Consider the following 14556-nt stretch of genomic DNA (forward strand, 5'->3'; position numbering starts at 1 on the left):
CCCCCCCCCCCCCCCCTTCTATAGCACTCCCGTGAGCCAGCTATTTTCTGCTGACCCCGGCGGCTCCCGCCCTACTTTCGGCTCCTCCCAACGTGGGACTGCCCCTCCTCCATAGTGCCCATCAACCAGTCCACCCTCCCCCCGCTCCTGCGCGGGAAAAGCCCCCTCCCTCTCCCAGCGCGGGGACCCCGCAGAAAGCCCGCGCTTTCGCCCTGCCGGGCCCCTGTCAGTCCCCCCCCCCACCAGCTCCCCAAACACCCCGTTTACCCCTCAGTCCAAACCCGTCAACCCAACTCCTGCTGGAAAACCCATAAAGAAAACACCCGTACGGCATCACCCCACCCACCCTACGGCCACCCCACATCATACCCTAAACCCCGCAAATACGCATACAGTATAAATAAATACAGTATTCTACAGCATTCCCCCCTCCGGGGGACCCTCAGTTTGTGCCCAGTTTCTCGGCTTGCACGAAGGCCCACGCCTCCTCCGGGGACTCAAAATAATGGTGCCGATCCTTGTAGGTGACCCACAGACGCGCTGGCTGCAGCATTCCAAACTTCACCTTCCGTCTGTGGAGCACCGCCATCGTCCGGTTAAACCCGGCACGCCACCTCCGCACTCCAGTCCTGGAAGATCCGCACCTCCATGTTCTCCTATTTGCTGCTCCGCTCCTTCTTGGCCCACCGGAGCACACACTCACGATCCACGAACCGGTGGAACCTCACCAACACCGCCCGCGGCGGCTCGTTCGGCTTGGGCCTCCTAGCCAGAATTCTGTGGGCCTCCTCCAACTCCAGGGGCCCCTGGAAGGACCCAGCCCCCATCAGCGTGTTCAGCATCATCACCACATAAGCCGCTAGGTCCGACCCCTCCAGCCCCTCCGTGAGGCCCAGGATCTGTAAATTCTTCCTCCTCGACCGGTTGTCCAACTCCTCGAACCGCTCCTGCCATCTTTTATGGAGCGCCTCGTGCACCTCCACCTTCCCCACCACGGCCACGACCTCGTCCTCCCTCTCGGCGGCCTGCTGCTGCAGCTCCCGGATCGCAGCCCCCTGGGCTGTCTGGGTCTCCATCAGTTCCCTGTTGGTTACCTTGGTGGACTCCAGCAGCTCCACTTTCAGATCCTGGAAGCAGCGCAGCAGAGTCGTCTGCTGCTCCTGGACCCACTTCTTCAGTTCTTCAAAACTTTCGCCGGCCGCCATTTTGTCCTTCGGGTCCCGATTTTCTCCAAGAGTTTTTCCTCCCGATTCTCTCCCTGCTCCGCTCCTGGTCTGCACCATGGGACCTCTGGGGCGACTCCTGGCCTCTTCCCCAATCGGGATTTGCCCCTCAAGCTCCGTTGGCCTTTAAAAAAGCCCCGAAGTCCGTTTTTTTCGGGAGCCTCTGAACGTGCAGTTCAGCTGGTCATTGCCGCTACCGGAAGTCCCCTTTAAAGTGTTAACGATTACCGGTGCAGCTATCTTTTCATGTGAAAGTGTTGCTTCTTTCCCTTGCTCTGTCGAAAAAAAATAAGTGCTGTTGCTCGTGTGTCTCTCCGGCAGGCTGGCGGGAAAGCTGGGAAGGACTCGGGAAAAGCCAAGGCTAAAGCAGTTTCCCGCTCTCAAAGAGCAGGGCTACAGGTAGGCTTGTGTGTTCCAAATGGATTAAGCAAGGGGGTGAAATGTGTTTTCAGAATTGGAACCAAGTTTCCAACTTATTGAGATGTCGCGAGTAAAACTAGGTGTTATTGTCTGTGCATTTCTGTCGCATATTCACAACACACCTCAATGGAATGGAATTTCCTGGGGCGGAGAAACTACGACATCATCTTTGCAGCCTTCAACACGTCATCAATGAAGATGAACATCTTGCCAAAGTCATCCCCACACCCCCAATACTTGCCTTCAAACAACCGCGCAACCTCAAACAAACCATTGTTTGCAGCAAATTACCCAGCCCTCAGAACAGCGACCACGACACCACACAACCCTGCCAGAGCCATCTCTGCAAGACGTGCCGGATCATTGACATGGATACCACCATTACACGTGGAGACACCACCCACCAGGTACGCGGCACATACTCGTGCGACTCGACCAATGTAGTCTACCTCATACGCTGCAGGAAAGGATGTCCCGAAGCGCGGTACATTGGCGAGACCATGCAGACACTGCGACAACGAATGAATGGACATTGTGCAGCAATCACCAGGCAGGAATGTTCCCTTCCAGTCGGGGAAAACTTCAGCAGTCAAGGGCATTCAGCCTCTGATCTCCGGGTAAGCGTTCTCCAAGGCGGTCTTCAGGACACACAACAACGCAGAATTGCCGAGCAAAAACTTATAGTTAAGTTCCGCACGCATGAGTGCAGCCTCAACCGGGATCTTGTATTCATGTTGCATTACATTCACCCCCCACCATCTGGCCTGGGCTTGCAAAATCCTACTCGAGTCCTGGTTTGAGACAATTCACACCTCTTTAACCTGGGGTTACCCCTATCTCTGCATCTGTAAAGATTTGATTACCTGCAAATGCTCGCATTCCAAGCATTGTCCAGCATCTCTGACTTTGTCTATATAAATGTTTCTGGAACATGCCTCTTCATTCACCTGAGGAAGGAGCAGAGCTCCGAAAGCTAGTGTTTGAAGCAAACCTGTTGGACTTTAACCTGGTGTAAGATTTCTTACTGTGCTCAATGGAATGATCAACAGACAAATTGGGGACATGAGAATGATCTCCCTGAAGAGCCTATTCTAGTGATTTGGCCTTCATACAACAATCTTCCTAATGTGTGAGCTCTCAATAGCTTTCCCATTGAATTGTGTTGTAGCAGGGTCCCTTGATGCCATAAGATGGTCCCTGTCAAAGACAGTTAGTTATTCCAGCTTTGACAAAGAATCAAACGTTCGCTCTTTTCTCTCCCGACAGATGCTGCCAGACTTGCTGAGATTTTCCAGCATTTTCTCTTTCGTAGTTATTCCTGCTTCTCCTCAACTCATGAATGAATGCCTGTCTGCATTTAGGCTGCAGTTGCGTTCTGGAGCCACGTTTCTGTGTGAACAGGACAGCTGAGGTTGGGAATGAAATGTTGTTTAATGGTGCTGGTGAGCGCAGCGACTTAGCTGTTTTAACAGACTGGTTTGGCTAGATTTCTCCTGTTTGGTTGATTGTTCCCGTTGGGCAGATACCAGCTCCATGGAATATAAGAACATAAGAACTAGGAGCAGGAGTAGGCCATCTGGCCCCTCGAGCCTGCTCCGCCATTCAATTAGATCATGGCTGATCTTTTGTGGACTCAGCTCCACTTTCCGGCCCGAACACCATAACCCTTAATCCCTTTATTCTTCAAAAAACTATCTATCTTTACCTTAAAAACATGTAATGAAGGAGCCTCAACTGCTTCACTGGGCAAGGAACTCCATAGATTCACAACCCTTTGGGTGAAGAAGTTCCTCCTAAACTCAGTTCTAAATCTACTTCCCCTTATTTTGAGGCTATGCCCCCTAGTTCTGCTGTCACCCGCCAGTGGAAACAACCTGCCCGCATCTATCCTATCTATTCCCTTCATAATTTTAAATGTTTCTATAAGATCCCCCCTCATCCTTCTAAATTCCAACGAGTACAGTCCCAGTCTACTCAACCTCTCCTCATAATCCAATCCCTTCAGCTCTGGGATTAACCTAGTGAATCTCCTCTGCACACCCTCCAGCGCCAGTACGTCCTTTCTCAAGTAAGGAGACCAAAACTGAACACAATACTCCAGGTGTGGCCGCACTAACACCTTATACAATTGCAACATAACCTCCCTAGTCTTAAACTCCATCCCTCTAGCAATGAAGGACAAAATTCCATTTGCCTTCTTAATCACCTGTTGCACTTGTAAACCAACCTTCTGTGACTCGTGCACTAGCACACCCAAGTCTCTCTGAACAGCGGCATGCTTTAATATTTTATTGTTTAAATAATAATCCCGTTTGCTGTTATTCCTACCAAAATGGATAACCTCACATTTGTCAACATTGTATTCCATCTGCCAGACCCGAGCCCATTCACTTAACCTATCCAAATCCCTCTGCAGACTTCCAGTATCCTCTGCACTTTTCGCTTTACCACTCATCTTAGTGTCATCTGCAAACTTGGACACATTGCCTTTGGTCCCCAACTCCAAATCATCAATGTAAATTGTGAACAATTGTGGGCCCAACACGGATCCCTGAGGGACACCACTAGCTACTGATTGCCAACCAGAGAAACACCCATTTATCCCAACTCTTTGCTTTCTATTAATTAACCAATCCTCTATCCATGCTACTACTTTACCCTTAATGCCATGCATCTTTATCTTATGCAGCAACCTTTTGTGTGGCACCTTGTCAAAGGCTTTCTGGAAATCCAGATATACCACATCCATCGGCTCCAAATTCCACTGAATAGTGAGGTTATGAGTGAGGCCGCTGATTCGAGTTCACTGATCTTTATTCCCGTTGACGAGAATCCAGTACAAGCAATTTCTGCTTACCGTCAGTCAATTGAATTGGATGGACACTGGCACCTATGATGGGGGCTGGGGGAACGAAATCGGAGTTGTCCATTCAGCACTTTTGGCTGAAGTATTTAGCAGCCCTTATTTACTGTCTGCTTCGCTGTGCTCTCCCCCTCCCTCGCTCTTGCTCTCTCAATTCAGTTACAGAGCTGACTTGAAATTTGGCATTATCCATGTGGTTGTCTTCCATTTTCAAACTTTCTAAATAAATTTAGCGTACCCAATTAGGGGGCAGTTTAGCGTGGCCAATCCACCTACCCTGCACATTTTTGTTGGGCTGTGGGGGTGACCCATGCAAACATGGGGAGAATGTGCAAACTCCACTGGGACAGTGACCCAGAGCTGGGATCGAACCTGGGACCTTTTAAATATATACATAATCACAAAAATGCAAAAGCCATCCATAGCAACAGACATCCAAAACCCACCCCTGCCCACTGACGGCCCAATACTCCTTAAAGAGGTCAATAAACAGTTTCCACCTAGAGGTGAACCCCTCCTCCAGCCCTCGAATGGTTAACTTAATTCCCAAATGCAGGAACTGTGCCAAATCGCTCACCCACAAACCTGCCTTCAGCGGCTTCCGAGTCCCACCAAATCCGTCTCCGGGCTATCAGGGAAGCAAAGGCCAAGGCGTCAGCCTCTTTCCCTACTCCCGGATCCTCCAACACTCCAAATATCACCTCCTCCGGACTCGGGACTACCTCTACTCCCAACAGTTTGGTCTGAAAATTCCTCCCAAAACTCTCTCAACCTCGGACATGCCCAAAACATATGCAGATGGTTCGCAGCCTTCTGCTCCACACACGGTCCACACCTATCCTCTTTCCCCACTCCCCCGGGGCCTGGCAGTGTTTCCCTTGACCACCCGCCCCCCCCGGCCTCTGTATTATCAACTGAAATGATAGCAAGTTACATTGAAACGTTTCCCAGTCCATGCTGGGTGTTATCATCGGTCTCCTGTTCCTCCGCAAAGAAAAGCAATGAGGGCTACTTCAGTTTGATGGGAGGGCGAGAGTTTAATCTTACCAAATTGCTTGTGAGATTACTGTACAGTTGTGAGATGCCAAGTGTTTTAATGTCAATTTCTGTGTTTCAGTTGGGAATGTTAGACATGACATCAAACACTTTCAGTAATGTTCCATGGCATCTTTTGCTTCTGTAGTTGGTATGAGTGACGCCTCGGCTAGAAAGTCAGAGTTTTTACAACATGGATGCTTCCTTCACAATGCAGTTTCACCTCGTTTCCTCTGCTCTGGGTCTGTGAGAACACTTCCCATAACTTTCCCTGCTCGAGCTTCTTTAGTCTCCCCACACCAATGGTCTCTTGAACCTTTCTAGACTCCAGCTGGCACTTTTGTGTGTCCGTCATTGTCTTGTCTTTCTCTCTTCACAGACCCTGACATCCTTCCTCAAGCCTGATACTCAAATGGGCAAGATAACCTAAGCTGAGAATGAGCCATCTCCAGTAGAGTGAAACAGTGCAGAAAAATACAATGGTGTTTGCAAGGGAGGAATGCGCTTTGGAAGAGAATTTAATGCTGTCATTTAGCAATGATTTTTGTCAGGGCAGCAAGGTGGCGCAGTGGGTTAGCACTGCAGCCTCACGGCGCCGAGGTCCCAGGTTCAATCCTGGCTCTGGGTCACTGTCCGTGCGGAGTTTGCACATTCTCCCCGTGTTTGTGTGGATTTCACCACCACAACCCAAAGATGTGCAGGGTAGGTGGATTGAACACGCTAAATTGCCCCTGAATTGGAAAAAATGAATTGGGTACCACTTTCCTTTTGGGTCACTGGCAATAAAAGTGGGAAACGTAAGTGAAACCAGACTCTCAAATGTTCAGAGAAGCTACAATAATGCAGTAGTCCAAATCGGTATTGGTCTGTAGAAATGTAGTTTTTGAGGTGGAACCATCTTTGTTTGGAATAGGGGAGGCAGTTAGCTTGGTTAACAATCCGAGTGCACTGGAAAGGCTTCAGTTATGCTGGGGGTTGGTGGAACAACATTATGATCCACAGAAGCAAAACTTGGAGACGAGGCGCGCATGAAGCAGTCGGAGAAATGTGCCATAAAATTTCAGCAGCAAGTTTTGAAGAAAAATCTTTTTGTATCCATCGGTTAAAATCCAAGCTAATGTATTTAATTGGTACGGTGCTCCAGTGAGAAGTTGCAATGGGTGGTGTAGTCCTTGCTTAGGATGTGCCTTTTGGTGAGGATGCTGGTTTACACTTGGTATTCTTTTGTTTAGTTTCCTGTAGGTCGTATTCACCGGCATTTGAAGACTCGTACCACTAGCCATGGACGGGTGGGTGCTACAGCTGCAGTGTACAGTGCAGCCATCCTGGAGTATCTCACTGCTGAGGTAGGTGAGGGCAAGGGTGACCTGTTCCTTGATGTAGAACAAGGTTACAAACCTGGTGTTTAATTTGTTTGACATTCCTGACCACCTTGATGTAAACTCCTCCGTGACTTGTTCTCTGATAGCATTCCTACGCAAGATTTGAAGCCAAAAATACCGTCTACTCAATGAGCAGGGTTGTGGTTAATCATCTCGGGGTGCTTTTCAAGAACTGAGTAGGATGTGACAAGGCAGGACTAGTTCGACCGGCATTCCTGAAGACGGGAGCTTACCGACCACCGATGGTGTGGGTAATGAGGAAATGCTTAAAAACAGACTAATATCTGTTGGGAGGCAGTCACTGGAAGTTGTCGGGCAAAGTGAGGCAGGGGAGTGAGTAAAGTTAGCTGCATGTGTATAGTGACATCATGAGGATCACATCTCCCGCCTTTCAACAAGGAGAAAAGGACATTGGCACAGAGAGAACCGGATGGGGAGTGGCAAAGCTAGGGTGGGGAGATCAGACTTTGGGAATTTGAAAGCGAGGAGGAGAATTAAAAAAGCAGTCGGGTAAACGATGTTGGGTGCGGTGTGGGACCCATTTCCTCATGGCCTCCCTTCGATCTCCCAACGCTTTCTGAAACTTGGAGATCAGGAGACATTTCACCTCATGTTGCCGAATTGTAAAAAAAAAGCATCTATTGCCGTTGGAATTTCCAGTTTAAGAAACCTATCTTTTTTTTTCTTTTATCTGCCTTCTGACTTGATATCCATAGGTGCTGGAGTTGGCAGGAAATGCATCAAAGGATCTGAAAGTAAAACGCATCACGCCACGTCACTTGCAGTTGGCTATCCGAGGTGACGAGGAGCTGGATTCGCTGATCAAGGCAACCATTGCTGGTGGTGGTATGTGTCAACTTTAGGGATTTTTCAGGGAACCAAAATATTATAAATACTTTCTGAGCTTTTTCAGAATTACTATCAAGTAATATAATATTGGTGGGACTGTCAGTGCAATTTAAGGGAAGGCCCGAATGATAAAGTCTGTAAACTGAAAGGGGGACATATTTAAAATGGTGCTGAAACTTTGGAGTTACTTCATAAGCTTTATTATCTTACAAAGTTGGTGTTACCAGCCTGCTATTGACTGAATGTTAACGGTGCTAATAGTTTGTTTAGAATTATAGAGCTGAGATATTGGGAATGGACATCCTGGTTTTGAATCAACCTTAAATTTATTGACAAACTAAATAACCCGCCACACTTCCTGCATGGTGTTTTGTAAGTAGCCACAATAGCCATCCTAATGCTCTAGATCCAGCTTCGGATGTCTGAGGAGACGGGCACTCCCAAGTAGATTGTCCCTTTAAATTAGGCTCACTGCAGATTATTTTGGATATGGCACGGTTCGGGTGGTCATTACCACGGGGCCCTAATGCTTTCACGTCATTCGAAACTCGGTGAAGATTCCGAAATCTTGGGCACTGATTGAATGAAGTTAAACTTAACTCCAGTTGTGCCCGTTATGAAAGTGTGCTTACTCTTGAGTTACAGTTTAGTGGGGGGGATGTTTTTTCCCTTTGCGACATCTCTTTTAGTTTGTGTTGGATGTGATTTCAGTGAGCACGGAGTTCCTGATGTGAATTAGGGACTCCCACTTGGTGAATGTCAGTGAGTGTCATGGAGGGCAAGGCGAGTATTGCAGTTCAGCTTAATCTGGACTTGTTCAGCATCTGTACACGTGTGTCTCCAGCAGAGTCTTGCCTCAATAAATGGCTGTCCTGATCAGTGGAGCTTAGCTGTGCAATGGGTTAACCCAATCTTCCATGTGGTGTGTGGATGTAACTCCATAAAAGCACAATATTGATTAGGAAAGGTGAGTAGATAGGATCTTTGTTCATGATTAGCTGGTGAATCCACCCTCCTGTGCATTGTGGAGCAACAAAGACAACACAGGTTTGTCATTTTGGTTGCTGCTGGACAGATCTGTCCGGGAGGGAAATCGCCACAGTCCCTATTTCGTTGAACTATCTTTGTTTTGTTTTTTCTTGTGTTGCTGGCAGTAGGAATATGGAAAGGGTTCTGAGCTAGTTGGTAAATCAGAATGGGAGTCGGAGAGGAGTGAGGGAGTGTGCCTCGCCTGGGCCGTTGACGTTTGCACAATTTATTTTGTTTCTCTCTTACAGGTGTGATTCCTCACATCCATAAGTCTCTGATTGGGAAGAAGGGACAGCAGAAAACTGCATAAAGCCCAGTTTTGAGCCCTACCCTCTTCCTCCCTACTGTCGTACTGTAATTTGGACAGAAGAAACCTGGGGATACTTGGCATATTTTTTTTAAAAAGAGTAGTTAAAATAAAATGGGAAGAGTTTTAGGAGATGACTTTAGTGTTCACTATAATCTGAAAGACCTGTTTGTATGTCCTACGGTTTGGACTTGTAGCTGTGTGACAATATAACTAGAACATACAGCGGTTTGTCAACAATTAGGTTACGCAAGTGTGTTTTATACAATAAAACAATTCATAAAACCATTTTTTAAAAATCATGTCTTCACCGTGTGTCCTTTCGAACATTTAAAGTGAGGGAAGGTTTGGAAGCAGAAAGATAATCCCAAGTAATTTTATATAATCTCTTCAATACTTGATGGCGGTTGAATTGCAATAAAGCACTAAAGTAAATGACGGTTTGGGGGTTTAACTTTGTATTTGGGGTTTAATGCCGTGATACATTTCGAAGCATATGCTTCATTTCATCAGTTACTTGAGTAAAGTAGCATTGTGGATAGCATAATTGCTTCACAGCTCCAGGGTCCCAGGTTCGATTCCGGCTTGGGCCACTCCATGTGTGGAGTCTGCACATCCTCCCCGTGTGTGCGTGGGTTTCCTCTGGGTGCTCCGGTTTCCTCCCACAGTCCAAAAGTGTGCAGGTTAGGTGGATTGGCCATGATGAATTGCCCTTAGTGTCCAAAATTGCCCTTAGTGTTGGGTGGGGTTACTGGGTTATGGGGATAAGGTGGCGGAGTTGACCTTGGGTAGGGTGCTCTTTCCAAGAGCCGGTGCAGACTCGATGGGCCGAATGGCTTCCTGCACTGTATATTTTATGATAAAGCAATAAATCCATCTGTGTTTTATAGTAAAGCTTAAAATTCTTGAGAGGTTCTTTGCTGTTCTACCTATTTCTCCCAGGTGAATAATTGTTCCCTGACTTTCATCTTTGCCAGTATGGTAAGTAGTCTGTACCTTAAAAGGAGAATAAATATCAACGCCCATGAACTTCAGATCTCTCAGGAATCATTCTGGCTTGACTCTCTATGATCTAGCTTTTTGCAACTCCAAACTTGGCTCCATCTAATCATTAATTATTGCCGTTTGATTTTGGTGTCCAGCCGATGAATGAGCTGTACCCCCCCCCGGGTGCCTCTCCTCTGGAGATGTACATGTCTGCCGCTGCACATTGTGTTGTCACAGGAGTTGTGTTGAGGATTGTAAATGTATTGACCTGCTCTGGTGGAACATGTTGGGTATTTTGGCCACCTCCCCGTGGTTCAGATTTATCAATTTGAATTGTGTCTTAAGGCAGAATGCTGAGTTTGAAGATTGCAGTGGAGGGGGGGGGGGGGGGGGGGGGGGGGAGTGCCAGGTGGTGGCACAGCGACTTGGCGACCTTCAAATGAGCCCAAAGCAAACTGCTTTTGGGGATTGTATTCTCCATAATCTAATGCCGATCCCATGCTCTATTTTAACAAGTTACAACATAGGTGCCAGTTTATGAAAGTATAGATCCAGGCCATGCTTATGATGTTTGGTATGTATAATTTCCTCAGGATGTGGGCTTCACTGACTACGCCACCATTTGTGGGCAACACGGTAGCATGGTGGTTAGCATAAATGCTTCACAGCTCCAGGGTCCCAGGTTCGATTCCCGGCTGGGTCACTGTCTGTGTGGAGTCTGCACGTCCTCCCCCCTGTGTGCGTGGGTTTCCTCCGGGTGCTCCGGTTTCCTCCCACAGTCCAAAGATGTGCGGGTTAGGTGGATTGGCCGTGATAAATTGCCCTTAGTGTCCTAAAAAGTAAGGTTATGGGGGGGGGGTTGTTGGGTTACGGGTATAGGGTGGATACGTGGGTTTGAGTAGGGTGATCATTGTTCGGCACAACATTGAGGGCCGAAGGGCCTGTTCTGTGCTGTACTGTTCTATGTTCTATTTGTTGCCCATCCCTAATTGCCCCTTGCAAAGGTGGTGGTGAGCCGTTGTAGTGTATCTGAGTGCCAAGTGATGAAGTATGTCCCCTTGACTACCTTCTCCACCTGCATTGCCACTTTCAGTGACCTGTGTGCGTACACCCAGATCCCTCTGCCTGTCAATACTGTTCTGTCATTTACTGTGTATTTCCCACCTGTATTAGACCTTCCAAAATGGATTACTGGAAAGACATGAGGAAAGCATTTGAGCAGCATAGCCTTGAAGCATCAGTCAACTCCCAAATCTGACAGCAGTGACATTTTGAAACTGGAGAAATTTTACACTGATCCGGGACAGCACGGTTAATTTCCCTCCTATCTGTAGCACAGCTTAGGCCTACAGAATGGGCAGGTGGAATTTAACATCAAAAAGCTAGTGGACGTGCATTTTAACCAGGGATAGGTGTACTTCAGTTAGGGTGATAAATGGCCAATAATGTGACTGGGTTAGAGGAGGTCGACTTAAGAAAAGGTGTTCCTTTTAACTGGTGGTGATAATGATCCAGATTTAAAGTTCGGGGCACGAGGAAGAACCTTCTGCAGCGACCGACGTTGGTGGCCCAGGAGGGCGAGAGAGACGATGAATGATTTTCAAGACGAAATCGGACAGGCACTTGGTGCTATGGGCAGGACACACAAGGCTACTTAATCTTTCTCATTTTGAGAACCCAAGTGGCATCTTCATTTTCTACACTGATACTGGCCATCGAAACTTCTGTACCAGTGTGAACAGGCTGTAGAACATGGGGCAGGTTTCTGCTTGGAAAGTGCTTGTGCGTTGTGCTCGTTGTTGTTTTGTGAATTCTTGCAATCTGCATTCCTATTTCAAGTTCCCTCTATTCCCCACCAGGATGGTCTGATGGCTCCCTGCTTCTTCCTCGGAGCAGAGGCCTGAACAGTCCCCATCCACCGCTCTCCTCCGTCTGCCTGAACCTGTCTTCCCACTCAACAATTTCTCCATTACCGTATCTCACTTCCTCCAAGCAAAGGGCTTTGCTTTGGATACCCACGTGGGTCCCCATTTTGCCTGTCAGTGGGGTATGTGGAACATTCTCTGTTCCAGTTATACTCCAGCCCCATCCACAACTCTTATTGGTACATTGACAGCTGTTTCAGTTCCATTTCATGTCCCTGTCTGGACTTGGAATAAAAATCAATTTCACCTCCAGTTTCCACCCCTCTTATCACCTTCACGTGGCCCATCTCCGACACCTCCCTCCCTTCACCTTTTCTATCCCCATTTCTGGAGCTAGACTGTCCACTCGTATCAATTACAAAAGGCTCCGACTCCCACAGCTATCTCGGTTATAGCTCTCCACATGGCATATCCGTCTGCAAGCAGTACCCAGATCTTGCTGTCGCTGCCATTTCAACTCGCCGTCCTCCTTTCACATCTCTATGTCCGTCCTTGGCCTACTGCAATGTTCCACTGCCTAGTGCAAACCGGAGGGGGTTTGGAACATTACAGCCTTCCGGGCTTAACATTGAGTTCAGCAACTTCAGGTTGTGAACTCTCTCCTCCACATTCGCCCACCTATCAATTTGTTTTTCATTTCTTCCATTGATTCATATTACATTCCCCTTTTCATCCACTTTCCATCTTGTTTCCCCCTTACCGCCGTCCCCACTTGGGCCATCAGCTCCCTGTTCCGGTTTGCCCTTTGACACACTGCTTACTCTCGTTCTGCCATTACCACACACTGTGCAGCACGGCAGCATAGTGGTTAGCACAATTGTTTCACAGCTCCAAGGTCCCAGGTTCGATTCCCGGCTTGGGTCACTGCCTGTGCGGAGTCTGCACGTTCTCCCCGTGTCTGCGTGGGTTTCCTCCGGGTGCTCCGGTTTTCTCCCACAGTCCAAAGATGTGCAGGTTAGGTGGATTGGATGCTCTTTTGAGGTCAACCAAATATAAGTGAAACAAATTTAGGGGTAAAGCAAAAAGATGGCACTGCCAGAACGTAACAAAGATCAACGGAAACTTAAATACATCAAATTAGAGTGCAATTAAAGGGGTCAATAAAGCACCCCAAGCCCTGCAGTGTCGCGGCCATGGAAGGCCTCAAGGGTATTGGTGAATTGGCCATGCTAAATTGCCCCTCAGTATCCAAAGATGGGCAGGTTGGGTGAATTGGCCATGCTAAATTGTCCCTCAGTGTCCAAAGATGGGCAGGTTGGGTGAATTGGCCATGATAAATTGTCGTTTAGTGTCCAACGGTTGGGTGGGGAAGTGGGTCTAGGTCGGGTACTCTTTCAGGAAGTCTGTACAGACTCGATGGGCCGAATGGCCGCCTCTTGCACTGGAGGTATTCTAAGATTCCAATCTGCTTGAGAGAGGGAGACCAGGAGAGTGGGGAAAATCAGGTAAGATAATTCAATTGAACCTCATCGTCAAGCAATTGCTTACAGCAGAAACTCCAAACCCCAAAAAGAACTACCAGCATCTATGAACTGGCAATACGTTGAGGTTTGTGGTAATTCGTTTCATGCATAAACCATTCCAACTGCAGTGTGTCCAAACTCTACAGGGAAGAAAATGTACTGTCAAAGTTGCAGTGGTAGAGTTGTATTCAATTATGCACTTGGCAGAGGAGTTGTAATGTATTCAATTATTTTAAGTGGTCTCTGAGCTTTATCTTTAGAGAATGAGCAATAAACGGCTTATCAACATGATATATATCACTCTCTGCTAAAGGAACTCCCAAGAGACTTTCGGTCTGGAGCTGGGGTTTCATCATAACTGACTCGGTGATTTCTTGAACACGCAACAAAGTCTAACATCCAGGGAACTATTTCAAGTTAATCACCTTTCTTATCGTTTGACCTTCAATGGTGAATTTCTGTGGTTTGAACACAGGAAGGGGGAGCTGACACCTCTTGATCTAACACTAATTTTGAGAAGGGATTGTTAGATTATAGTGTCCGATGAAGGAGAGCTATCGCTGTCTAGTTTACGAGTTTAGGGGTGTAATGCTGCTTTCGTTGGGCCGATGGAAAAAAGTGGCTAAAAAGACATAAGAGCTCCAGGGCCTGATAATTGGAGTTTGAGTTCAAAAGGAGGGTTGTGAATGTTTATTAAACACTGCGTCCGACTGGGCACCACACTTCAGGAAGGATGTGAAGATGTCAGAGAAGGTGAGGAAAATGTGTTTCCAGGGATGAGCGACTTCAGTTACTGGATAGAAGCTGAACCGTGGAGAAGGGAAGCTGGTGACGGCGTTCAAAATCAGGAGTGTTCAGGATTGAGTAGAGAGAAAATACCCATTGCCGGAAGGGTCACGAACCGAACAAATTCCGGGACAATTTACTGTGGCCAATCTACCCACCCTGCGCATCTTTGGGTCGTAGGGGTGAGACCCACGCAGGTGCAGGGAGAATGTGCAAACTCCACACGGATAGTGACCCGGGATCGAACCCGGGTCCTCAGCACTAGGCAGTAGTGCTAACCGCTGGGC

The 14556-nt window shown here is 47.7% G+C and overlaps 1 protein-coding gene across 1 annotated transcript in view; it reads left to right on the plus strand.

Moving 5' to 3' along the window:
• The window catches only part of LOC119957403 (histone H2A.V), a 12265-nt gene extending 2858 nt beyond the window's left edge, over positions 1 to 9407 (plus strand). The window contains exons 2-5 of the mRNA XM_038785441.1: positions 1545 to 1622; positions 6774 to 6887; positions 7640 to 7769; positions 9050 to 9407. Of these exons, the coding sequence (XP_038641369.1) occupies positions 1545 to 1622; positions 6774 to 6887; positions 7640 to 7769; positions 9050 to 9111 (384 nt within the window). The 3' untranslated portion in view covers positions 9112 to 9407. The remainder of the gene's footprint in view (positions 1 to 1544; positions 1623 to 6773; positions 6888 to 7639; positions 7770 to 9049) is intronic.
• The last annotated feature ends 5149 nt before the right edge of the window (positions 9408 to 14556 follow it).

The sequence above is a fragment of the Scyliorhinus canicula genome, chromosome 26 (assembly GCF_902713615.1).
Source record: "Scyliorhinus canicula chromosome 26, sScyCan1.1, whole genome shotgun sequence".
In the NCBI taxonomy this organism is placed as follows: Eukaryota; Metazoa; Chordata; class Chondrichthyes; order Carcharhiniformes; family Scyliorhinidae; genus Scyliorhinus; species Scyliorhinus canicula.